The 13,192-nt window shown below is 38.7% G+C and overlaps 1 protein-coding gene across 1 annotated transcript; it reads right to left on the bottom strand.

Moving 5' to 3' along the window:
- Window positions 1-291: 291 nt before the first annotated feature.
- CGA (glycoprotein hormones, alpha polypeptide) lies at window positions 292-3,039 on the bottom strand. Its single transcript, XM_058021184.1, has 3 exons — window positions 2,940-3,039; window positions 1,816-2,000; window positions 292-369 (listed from the first exon to the last, which is right to left on the bottom strand). The coding sequence occupies exons 1-3, from the start codon at window positions 3,037-3,039 to the stop codon at window positions 292-294; spliced, it is 363 nt and encodes a 120-aa protein (XP_057877167.1).
- Between the last annotated feature and the right edge of the window lie 10,153 nt (window positions 3,040-13,192).

The following is a 13,192-nucleotide window of genomic DNA, read 5'->3' as shown; positions in this document are numbered from 1 at the left end:
ACCATTTTCCTCAATAAACATTGATGATTTAAGTGACAGTTTATTTTAAAAATAGATCAAGCATTTGGTCATGCAAGTGCTGTATTTTATCCCTAATGGAAATAATTACACTTACTTAAATGCATGAAGAAGGAAGGAGGAAATAAAATAGCCATCTATCTTATCCAGAGGTCTACCCAGAGTCTTTACCAGAAAACATAAGGTTTTACACTGTGGTGCTGTAAAAGCTGAAAACAAATGTTCCATTCACTGTTGTCCTGTTGTCCTTGACCATTAACAAAGGGACAGGCTTTAGGATTTATGGTAGTAGCAGGTACTGCAGTGACAATCTGTATGGTTCTCTATCTTCACATTGTCCTTAAGGGTAATCTTAAAAAGAGAAAACACACACATAAAACAAATAATTAGGATCAGCTAAGCAGTAAAAACAGTATTGTCAAGTTAAATATGTCTGAAAACTTCTTCTTAACTAAAAGTACACAGGCCCTTTGGGGTACATGTACTAGAATGACCTCAACACCAACCTATGAAGCTGCATCATCACTCTTCTTGGAGCTGTAACGTGAAAGTTTTCAGTAGTGACATGCACAGTGACACAATATGCTGCTCTTTAACTTGGACATTCCTTAAAGTGTCTCATTTTCCAAAAGCATCTAGTAACCAATCTAAGGAAAATCAGAAAGTGTCCTTAAAATACATCACACAGGACTTACAAAAACAAAGGCAACAAACACAAGAGTCACCTTTATACTTAATCTCAACCAAATTCTAGCTGCTGCCTCAGGGCATGTATAGCATTGTCAGTGTAGAGTAAGATCTATGCTGTCCTCAGGTGAAGAGCCAGGATTGGTTCAGCAGAGTTTAAAGTCAGGTGTCCAGCTCTCATCACAGCCAATGGAGACCCAGTTCTCTCCTCAGCTGCACCCACTGAGCTGTCCATTGTCATTTGAGGGGTCAGAGGGGATCTCACCAAGCCTCCAGCTGTCACTCTAGAAACACTTTCATGGGTTCTGTGTCTGCCAGCCATACCCATATGACTTCAGTACTCTAAGGTATTTCAAATGCACTGAGTCTGTGAGTGGGTAACTGAGCTGAACCTCTAGCCTGATTCAGGCCACCACAGGATAGACACCTTAGCTTGTTTCAACTAGCTCACCATTTATTACATAAAATGTAAGGTTTCTTCACTTGGAGCAGAAACATTCCCAAAATAATCAGAGTTAGAAGAAATTTTAAAAGATCCTTCCAGGTGAATGTTAAATGCTCACAGTACTTGCACACATTTACAGTTCCCTCTTGGTTATACTATGAAAAAGTAAAACACCATCTCAATTAATCTAACGAGCACAGATGGCTTTGGTCCCTCATTCCCATACATGTAATTGATAGTATTGACCAGGCACCTTCCCAGAGAACTCCTTTCTATGCAGGAAAGACACAAGGCAATTGACTTATTAAAATCACATAAACACTGCATAGCATTTAAGGGGAGGGTGCACATCCAGGAGAGCTGAAAATACTGGGACAAGTCCACCACCAGAGCTGCAGGTGCCATGAGACAAAGCAGTTTCACAGAATTCAGTGTCACTGCACCAATTGCCTCATCCCAGCTGAATATCAGACACATTACTGGTTGATGATTTAATTTCTTCTTTATAAAAAAGAAAGAACCAAGGCAAAAAGGACATAAATGACAAGGATTCTTCAAACTGCTCTCCAGTGTCCTCCAGCAAAACCATATTCTTTACTATTCAGTGCTTCACCTTAATATTGCATTCTAAAAGAAGCTAAAGCAGACCTCATTCTTACCCTCACCTTGGTAAAAGCCTTTGCTACACAGCATGTTGCTTCTGATGTAATGTTCTTTGGAACAAGCATGGTCTTCTTGGACCTCATTGGAGTGGGATAGGCACGGGAGAAACAGCACCCAGTGCACTGGTAAATGGGTGCTCCTGGCTTGGAAAAGAATCTGTTCTCCCCTAGCTTGCACTCTGGACAGCCTGCCATAAAAATATAAGGAAGAGGATTTTACTTGGTTTCCAGATGTACTTTTATTTTCAAAAAGAAAGGGAAAGTGCAGGCCATAAGAGGAAGCACAAGCCACATTCTGTTGCTTGATGTCTGCAGAACAGAAAAGCACAACACAAAAGCTCTCCTCTTCAGGTTTTTTCAACTCTGCAACACGCACCAGCTGTAAAACTAGGCTGTGGCTTTCTAGGTAAACCATAAGCACTACTGGATCTTTTCTGGTTTTCTTTTCAATTTTGTTGATACTTGGGAAGGTTTGTTTCTGTCTACAGCACTAACTATTCCTAGAAAACTTCCTACTAGCTGTAGACAGTTAAAAGCACCATCAGGATTTGTAGTGCTTCTTAAACACTGCCTGTTTTTAGGCAAGTTTTTGTTATAGAATACTTTTAAAGCATTCAGTGGTACCAAGATTTTTGTACACCACAATTTTTTATATTTTATTTAAAGCTAAATAAAAAACCCTGCAACCTCCAAAGTACCCTTAAAATCTAATATATGTCTTTCATAGAATGCTACACCACCAGCATCCCATATTCTGGGATCTTTGTAGGAAAAATATTCTGCATATTATGAGGAAAAGCTGTGGTTCTGCTGTTTCTAATGTTACATTGTAATTTAGTTCACAGGAGTACAAGAAACCAAACATTTCTATTCAATAGTGTTTCAAGGATTAAGTTTACCCGTATCAACTTGAGAACATGGTCATCTAGGACATAGTTGACCAGGAGAAATTAAATTTAGGGAAGAAATAGGAAGCATGCTCATAGTGATATTATCTTGATTTATTATACCCTCATTGTCAATAAATGCAACTGAATAATAAAATTTATGACCACATTTATAAAATGTGAAAATTTAATTAATACTCTTTATAATTGTTCTATTTCTGAATGCTGAAAGCAGCTTACCCTGCATGAGAAACTCTCCATCTGGGAAAGTATGAAGAAGATGTAGAAATACAGACAAAATGGTCAATGTGACAGCTGCATACTTCCCATAGCAATCCATGATCTGTCTAGAAATACAAATACACACGTTTTTGAAGGCTGAGACCAAAGGCAGCATGAAAAGAACATGGCCCCTGCCTGACAGGGGTTACTAAATTGGAAAGAAACAAAGTTTATGAGCAAAACTGATACGCAGTGCTTTCCAGTGCAATGAATGAAGGCAGTGGAAACAAGCATCTTCCTAATAAGAGAGAAAAAAAAAATAGAGGAAAGAGAATGATCTGGTGCTGAGCTAAGCAGAATGGCTAAGAGGCTGATGATGTGGTAGTCACCAGGCATCAAGGCTGGGTGCTGGGTACAAGTAACTTCATCTCCTCCCTCCCACCTGCCCAGTGAGTCAGTTCATGCTGGCAGAAAACAGAGGATAAAGGAATTAAAAGCAGCCAATAACAATCAGGAGGAGAAAACATTGGCAACAGTTTTGGAAGCACTAGAAATAAGCATTTAGAAGAGGTATCCAAAAGTTCAGTGTATGCATGTAGGTTTGCATATAGGCTCTGTGAAACCTGTGGCTTCCCTTCTCTGCTTGGACTTTTCCTGAAAGCTTTGGAAGCATTGAACAAGGCTGTCAGGTTCCTGAGGAGCAGCTGCCAGCCCTCTGTGACCTGTTCCTTCAACAAGAGTCAGCTGTGTCTGCAGGAGAAAGGCAGTCCTTCACACCGTTTAGATCCACAACCTCTCATTGTCCTGCCAAGCATTTTGGGAACTGAATTGTACTCAACAGCATCTATGGAGCCAGCAGAGTGGATTGGCTGGACCTCTCCCTCCAGAAGATAAAGCACTTTTGATAAGCTTGTTTTCTGTATATCCTCTTTCCAATCCCTTAGAGGGGTGTGACTGCTGGCAGACTTACTTGCACCGGAACACAATTCCACAGTTTAGGGTTAAGCCCTGCTCCATCCAAGGGAACATTCCCCAGACTGCAAGAAGTCAGCTGGAGGGCCTCATGCACCAGCAGAAGACAGACAGACTTTTCTAAATCTGTTGCTACATCATCCTGAGCCTTTTGATAGCCTAAATGCTTCAATAGCTCCAATAAAAGAAGCCAGCCACAGGAAGAACACCACAACACTACACAGATTATCCTGTTTTTCATGTTTTTTGCTGAAGGCACTGTGGCATCCTTCACCCTAATTTTTCCGAGAAGATATAATGCTATAATTTGGTACATTGTACTGGCTCAAGGGAATCCCAGAGGGAAGGTGTTTTACATTATATTAACCAAAAGGGGAATTGAAATTGCAGTTTTGCACTTCCTCTATTGAGTCAGATTTTCAGGCTCATACCAAAACCACCAAAGAGACCTGAAAATAAACCACAGATGTGATCTTCTCTACTTTTCCAGAGGAATAGCTGTTTTGTCTGATGGTCTTACTTGAATTTTCTGACTGTGCCCATGCTGTTAAACCAGTTAATGTTCTCACCACTCATTGCTTCTCACTGACAAATCCAAGGAAGCTTCTACTTTGTTCTATTAAATATTATCTTTCTTGAACTACTGGAACAATACATAATGCCTGAATTTCAGGAGCTCTTTAGAAAGATGGCAATTTTAAATCTTTCCCAGCAGATTAATTCTCACCTCATTACTTACAAGATCTTGTCTTTTTCTGTTAAAGACTCTAAAAGATGCTCTAATACCACAGGTTACGTAGTGTTTGATATTTGACATCAGTTGCCACCATTGAGAAGGAGAAAAACACAAAGTTACTAATGAAGAAGTTTGGGACCCAATCCAAAATCAAAAATCATCAATGTTTAGCTGCAATTTAATTCTAGAGCCTCATTTTCTCTTACTTATAAAGTAAGCTTAACTCTAAGCATTGATGTTTTAGTCCCAAAACAACTTTTAAGTTAATGCTCAAAGCAAAAACTTTGACAGAATGGCAGGAGGAGGAAACTTCTGGAAAAGAATGAAAAGAGAATGTCAAAACATATGCAATTGTTCCTCTGTAACAGTAATGAAAAAATAAAAATATATTACCTCCCTTGTTCAACAAGAATAAATGAGAGAAACTGCAGGATGGTGTTTGAAGATGAGCTGTCCTCAATGCTTGGTGGTAAGTTGCCAAAACTGATGTATGAAAAAGTTGCACCTTTCTTTTATACCAGTAACAGCTAGATCATATTCCTCGCCCACATCTAAGCCATTGGATCAACTGTACAATTTCTCTAATGACTGAACATCACTTTATGTAATTACCAGCCCACCATGCTGATCTTATCTTCAACCTGACTTTCATAAGGATTATCTTTTTCTTATATAATGAAAAAAAGGTCAGATTGAGAGCACAAAGTCAGTGCTGTATGAGTTTCTGGGGGAACAGAAACACTAAACATCCACTTTTTGCTACAGTTTTCAATTAATAGAAGCTCATTTTCAAAAAAGAACAAATTAATGTTTTCTAACACTTCTTTTTTAACTGGGGAATATTATTAAAAATATATTATTAAAACACTACTATAGGAATGGCATTGTTTTAGCAGAGAATTAAAAAAAGTGGAACAGTGATTGACACAAACACTTAAAAGAAATGTTAGTTTGTAAATTCCCCATTTGAATTGAATGCCCATAAAATGAATGCATGGATAAACATAAAAATGTAGAAGGAACACCTTTGTAAAGGTACAATTTCTTGCAGGATCTTATCTTGTTTTCAGAATAAAGCTAATGCAATGGAGGGACTTCTGAAAACTGCATCAGAGTGCAGGTTAGAGACTTGTAAATCCTCAGTTTCAAGTGTCAAGAGTCTGTGTAGAGCTGGCTAAATAGGACGGGTCTTACTCTGCCTTCTGGCACCGAGGCCAAGCAGTACAGCCCGGCTCGCATCCATTGGATGTCTCCCCTCCTCTTCCCAAAGGGGAGGCCAACATTCAGGTCCCTTTTGGGAACAGCCCCTGGCGATGCAAACAGCCTTGGGTCCGTGCTCAAGACCCTGCTGTGTTTCCAAGTCCTGGAGACTTGAGGGAGGTTCACTTCAGATGTAAAAGCTCGCTGCAGAAGTGAAGTACCTAAACCCTGGTTACTCACACTGGATTGCCCCTACAGACAGTGCAGAGAAATAGCCCTAAACATCTATTTCAGTGCAAGATTAAGCCACTTTTACCGTGTGCCTATTTTTCATCATTGAGAGCCCAGGGTAGCTGCCTTGGACTGATCACTGTTCTACCCGGAGAGATTTACAAATGTTTCATAGTTTAAAAAAATTCTTAAACGCCCAAAGGCTTAAAATTACCTTTTAAGGACCTGCTTTGTGTCACACACTGATGGAGATGGGATATTGAAAGAGACCCCCTGCAGCTTCTCGTGTTCCTATGAAAATGAGGCTTTTATTCACAAAACAATCATTCTCTTACAACAAGTTTATTGTATAGTTGGATTTGGCGAATTGCACCTCAGTAGATTTCTGCTCTTTGGTTTTCTTCTCCCTTGCCCTGACTCTCTTCTTAATAACAACAACACCCCCAGACTCCATTTGCTATTTCAGACACATTTATCGCAACCTTTATCACCTCTGCCTTCACTAACAACCTCATCTGCTTCAAGGTGTCAGACACCTTTTTCTCTTCTATTTGTTCAACTCATCACTGTAACAAAGTTAAACTCAAAACAATTGTCCCTAGCCTACGCTTGGCTTGAAATTGGCTCCTGTTCCACAACTGAAGACTGATTTCTACACCTGTAAGTTTGTCTGTTTTGTTTTTTTTAATGTGTGCTGGTCTAATAAAAGATAAATGAATTTTTAAAAGGTCTCTCTCCCCACAGTTTTTGTTTCATTTAATAACAAAACATACAGCTGAAATCTGAGAGCTATTGGTAAACATAGTTTATTGAGAAGTGCTTCTCTGGAAGAGAGACGCTTAATATTTCTTGTCATTCAAAGCAAATTGATGAAAATTGCTGAAGTTTATGGAGTGCTTCTGTCCTGCCCATTTCATACTCACCTCAGCTTGCAGTCCTTTGGGAAAGCCAGGATGGCTTGTAAAAGCCAGAAAACTGTTTTCATAACAATGAAAATAAGTAAACTTTGTATGGTATATTAAATATATTTTCCTATGAATTGTAGCAAATCTTCTACTAGTAAAAAGCAAAAGCTATGCAAAACGTTTCTTTCATGAGAAGGATTCCAGCACAGTGACAATGTTATCCCCACAGTGAAAAAAAAAATAAACCCACAACCTGCTACTCTTTCCCTATGAGAATGTATTAGGAAAAAATCTTGTGAAGTCAATGGAATTACACTGGCATAAAAGATAGTTTAAAAAAAGCTCCTATATTTATTAAGAGGATTTCTTACTTTAGCCGCTCCAAATCTCCAACTAAAAATACTTGGTCAAATCTGTCTTAATGTGTGACTGAATGAGAAATGAGAGAAAGTGGCTCACTGTTTTGGAGGGGGAGAGGGCACCCTCTAGTTTATTAAATCCCTTAGTGATACTCTCGCAAGTATTTTTGCCACACTGATATCATGATTTCATGGCCTGTACAAGCACATGGATGAAAATAGAGGTAAATATGTACCCCAAACTAGACCATCGAATATGCTTTGCCAAGATCAGTATTTTGCCATTCTGCACTAGAAAAATGCAACAAATTGCTAAAATTTTCAAGTTTCTTTGAGGCCAGTGTGTTCCTAAATTGAGCTGGGACTATTAAGGAACATACATGACACTGAATATAGCACTTGTTAAGGCTGAAATCAGCATGAGCTCAGAACATTATGAGTCTGCAGAACTTTTGGCTCTTTTCTAGGAGCTGGGTCCCTACAGCTCCTTCTCTGGCTGTCTCTGGAAAGGAGAGCTCACGTCTCCTGCCTTGCTCTGCCAGATGCTGTCTCAGGGTATCTGTCCTACTTCCCTACTTAGTGATATCTGCTTATCTGCACGCTGCCTCCTGATGCTGCCTCTTGCTTGCTAGAGGAAAGATTTTCTACTCTGCCACTCAGCACTGGCACCCAGCACTGTCTGTAAAAGACTGGGAAAGGGCTCTCTTGCTTCAGAAAACAAATGCTTCTATTAAAAAATAAGTCCACTCTATCAATAAACAGAAACACACCTCCAAGTGTGTTTACATACTAGCGCTGTTAAACAGAATCTGCCTATTTTATTAAGGGTAATACCTAAATAAAGGTTTTCCATACCCCAGCAGAAAATACTGTAGAGCACACACATAACTTTTGGGTTTTAATTACTGCTGTGCTCATCCCTGCCTTCTTTAATGGTCTTCCCAATCCCTGCTGACAAGTAAATGAGAAGGAAAAACCTTTAAAATGAAATTTTGATAGCATTTTTGGCTTGGATGGACAAGCAGGTTGAGCTTTGGAGGATATATTTTTTTTCAATAATAATTAAATTACATTTCAGAATTTCCTCCAAATGCAGCCAAAATTCACCATTCATCACTTGTGCAAAATCAGAAAAGAGCAGTCTTCCATCTGAGAGAATGGAATCAGCTCAGCAGATGCCAGAAACTCCTCTTTCCTTCTCCCTTGCAATCTTCAAATGCCTCCTTGATATCTTTGTCCAGCCCTGCCCTACAGGCTGACACAGCACCCACAAGTGAGAGCCTGCACCAGAAGGCATCCTGAAGCACTGGTACTATCTTTTGCATTTTGGGTGTCACTTCCTTCATTTCTTATGCTATCTTCCAGACATTCCTAGGAGGAGAGAAAATCCCACATATCCCAAGTCACTCCACACCGACTTAACCAAATTATCAGGACAGCTGAAGAGATCAAACAACTAGAATGAGTGACAGCATATCTTGAAGAGAAAATATTTGCTGGGTATTCAAGGAACAAAAGAAGTCACTTGAGTGTTCAATAAAGAGATATGCAGGTATTTCAGCATTCCACAGAGTCTCCCTACTCCTTGTCAGTTTGATCCTAATTTTTTTAGCTGCCATCAGTTTATTCCCAGAGACAGTAACACTAGCTTAGTGCATACATGTGTGTGTATATATACACATACATGTATATATATATATATACATTTATATCTGTAAAAAAGGCCCCCCAAGGCAACAGAAAATATACATACACATCATTAGGAGGTCCCCTCTGCTAAAATACTTCATACTGTATTATGCAAAGAGTGAAAGTCAAATTTTCTATTCTTTTACAGATTATCTAAAATTATCTCTCAAAGCAATACTTCTTGGCCTCTGCCTCCTTTGTTTAAAATTGACAGGAGTTCTGCCATTATTTCAATTGACACTGGATCAAGACTTTTAAGATCAGCTATTAGTGTTCTCAAGTTTCAGCCAAACATTGATTATTCTGAGATAATAAGTCTTTCAGTACTTATTGCACATAAATAATTGACTGAAAAGCCTCTCCTGTTCTAAAACCATAGTGTGAAGGGGGTTCACTAATATTTTTTTTGTCTGTTCTTAATGGAATTAATATTACAGACCATGGCACTTCAGAAATACCTGCAATAAACATTACTTCATGCAAGCTAAGTAAAAACTATGCCACTGAAGAAAATCAGAAAGATTATAAGAACTAAATATATTTTCCCCTTTCTTACTGCGATTTTCAAGGTCAAAATGTTTAATCATTGCTTGTTATTAGGCAACATAGAGTACTAATAGGATGATGACTCTTGTTTAGCTCTGTTTTCATGCTTCTTTTATTAATAGGTTTATTTGAAATCCAATTCCTTTGAGCAAATTTAGAATAGATAATATTACAATTCTCACAGCATTGTGGGACAGGAAACAAAATGTCATTAACATGCAGGTTTAACTTCAAGGGCTTCAGAGATTGCATGTCAATATTCTTATTCTCTACTTTAAATTAATATAAGTAACTACACCTCATATGATGACTAAACGAGATTACAAGGTCAGGAAGGTCTGTTCCTGTGATGTATAATGCTGCTAAGTTGAAGTAACAGGTTTGTTAGACTCCTGAAACAGTAATTACTTTTATTATTTATTATCAGACAGAGGTAAACCACTGGACTGAATAGACTACTGATCAAACCAATTATGTCAATGAATATGCTCCTGAACCACAAGGGTAGCCCCACAAGGATAGCCCATGAGAGATGCTGCCTTACTTTAAACATATTTCAACATTTCTCCCTTTTCTTGAAAAAAACCCCACAAAACACACATACACCCCAAACCATAAAAGTGCATCATTGCACGTGAGGTTTAGACTTGATAAATAGCCATGTAAAATTGAAATGTATGTCTCTAGTGCAGCTAAAACAAAGAAGCCTGATCAATAATGCAGGATGTCTCATTTATACAACTAGCTATTTCAGAAACTCCCATTATCTTATACAGTAATAATTGCTCAGACAATTAGCTATTATCCTTTTCTAGTCCCAGATCTGAATGCTTTCATTTGCTCACTGTATCACCTCTTCTATTAGTAGAGGTTTATATTATTAATTGCTTTCACATTTCATAGAACTGTATTTCTTGATTTAGAAACGGAAGCAGAAAAAATGTGCAGGTTCCTCAACTTCCAATCAAATTGCAGCAAGCAAGAAACAGCCTACATTGCTGATAATAAAAAAATGCACTGACATAGAAACTTACCTGGGAAAAAGCTTCTGAAGAAAGTTCTAGAAAGAAGTTCTTTCTATCACATCACCAAGAGGGTCACTACCAGGTTGCTGTTACCCTCTCTTACTGTCCCTGCACAGAGAAAACTGGCTGCCAGGTAATCTGGCTGAATAAAAAACTCACCATACTTCAGTTCCATATTGCAGCAGCACCTAAGAAACCCACAGAGAGAACAAGCAGATAATGATCCCCTGCCCTGGAGAGTCACCACTTCATACTGGCTTTGGGGGACTAAAGTCCTTCCCCTAAACTCCTTCTGTTCAACCCACTTGGGCATTTTTCTTAACACATCAGATGTCAAACTGATGTTCTGGGCTTCACCAGAATTTTCAGATGTGGCCTTAGGTCTACATAGTGCAGCAGATCATTTCCCTCACTCACAGTGGTCTCTTCTGATCACGTCTAAGCTATCCCTCCATACAGCCACCTGCCCTCTGGAGGAACTGCACACAGCATTTGTTTCACTTCTGCCAGAGACTATCAGAGCAAGTAATAAAGGAAATTAGACATGGTATTTGGCTATTGGTGTGAGTCAGCACATGGAAAATGGGCTAGAGAGTTCTAATTAATGCCATGTTGGAAAGCAAAGTGGGCCAGTGTTGCCCACCTCCGTACAGTTGTCTATCAGAAATAAAAAGGGCTTACATTTAGATAATAACGCTTCAAAATAGAACATACAGTGCTTTAGATATTTAGAGTTTATTTCCCACATTGTTGAAATTTAGCCATTCTCACATAGCAGAACAGTAAGCATTTGCTGCCAACAATACTGCATGGCTGTCTTCAGGGTACAGCAATTCATTAAATTTATATCTCAAGTTTAGGCTAAATGTCTATCTAAGTAGACTATAAAGGTCTAAGCTGTAAATTTTAGAGGAGGGAGAAGGCAGGGAAGGCAGTCTGAAAACCAGAAAAGTTTTAAAGCTGCTATTTTATATTATTTTGTGATCCACACTATTTCTTAAGGTAAGTTAGAACACAAAATGAAATGACAGAATAAAGTCTCCCGATCAGATGGTCTAGATGGTGTGTGTCTCCTCTTTTCAGACATGAGAAATACAGTAAGAAATGCTTCAGGAGATCACTCCCTGCTTCAACACTCAGGAATTACTTTGTTCCTGCAACATTCTGGGTGCGCTTCAGTAGTAAACTGTCAAGAAGTATAGATTATTGATATTTTACCCTTGCACAAGTGCACAGAAGGAAAAAAGCTACCAGAGTGGGATTCAAATCCCCTCAGCTTTAGACATCTGCAGTACACATGGGCAATGTCCATGCTGGCTGCTCTGGCAGTCAGTTGAAAGACACAGGCATGGGCTGTCAGCTCTCACCTTAGAATAAAATAGGTGATGCCCTACAATTGCTTGCTCCACTGCTTACACTCAGGTCTAGAGAGCTGGCTTGGATAGTCATGCCCATTTTTAAAGATATTCACAATGAACTAGATCCAGTGCCAAGCATCTTTAATGTTTTGTCTAATTTGCTGGAATGAATATAATCATGTTTTTCTTTTGCAGTCAGATAACCTAAGAGACATGCTGTAAGTAGTTTTCTGTAACTTCCCACAACATATCCTGGAGGTTAGAAAGGGGAGGAAAGTGAGGATTGATCTTATCTGCTAATTGCCTCCCAGATTCTTTCTCTTTGTCTGTGTTCTTTGTAACCTTTTGTTTCAGTGGGTACTTAGCTTGAAAATTCTCTGAAGCAAAGGCTATCCTTTTATCCAAATTATTTTTATTCATGAGGTATGGTCCTAGACAGTATAACAACTACAGACCAACACTCTGCTTGCTTGATACTGAGAAGGGAATGCTCTGTATCCTTTGAAAGGATGGTGCTGCAAGTGCAGCAGACTTTCAGGAATGTAGTCATCTTCCCACAGCTATTCACAGGTAGGAGTAACTTCACTAGGACCTAGAGTCAGATAGACATAGACAAGTCCACAGACTGACACAAAATGCCTTTAACAATATCAGGTTTGAAATCATAAAAATATGTATTGAAGATTGTCAGCTTGTAGAGTCTTAAGTAGAGGCAGATACTTACAGACTGGCAAAAAATCATGCTGGCATACAAAATCTTTAAAATGAACCTTCAGCTCCAGCCTCATGATGTTGATATCTGAGAGTGAACTACATGCTACTCTAAGAAGGCAATCAGACCGTTTGGCTAGCAAGCTAATAAGAATATTTCAATGTCACCACTTGTTAATTGATTGTAATTTTTTTTCTTCTAATATTCTTTACTTTTTTTTTGTATAAAAAAAAAAAAAACCATTTTAAAAGCCATACCTAGATATTAGGTGGGAAATTCAGAGACAGTACAGTTTTGCTACTTCTACTGGCTAGGACCAAATACTACCAAGCAAAGTATGACTAGGAAACAAATGTTAACATTTGATAGGCCTTGTCAAGCTGAAACATACATTTTTAATTTAAACAGAGCTTCACTGCAGCACTGAACCAGGCAGAGTGCACTGGCCAGATTTGCTGCTGTTTGATATGCTGCAGAACACAGCAATACAAGTGATTCATTACAGCAAATAAGGTCATGAGTTTACCATTGATTTATT

Source organism: Melospiza georgiana, chromosome 3 (genome assembly GCF_028018845.1).
Source record: "Melospiza georgiana isolate bMelGeo1 chromosome 3, bMelGeo1.pri, whole genome shotgun sequence".
In the NCBI taxonomy this organism is placed as follows: Eukaryota; Metazoa; Chordata; class Aves; order Passeriformes; family Passerellidae; genus Melospiza; species Melospiza georgiana.
Note: the sequence above shows the minus strand (reverse complement) of the source record. Positions and strands in the feature narration are given on the sequence as shown.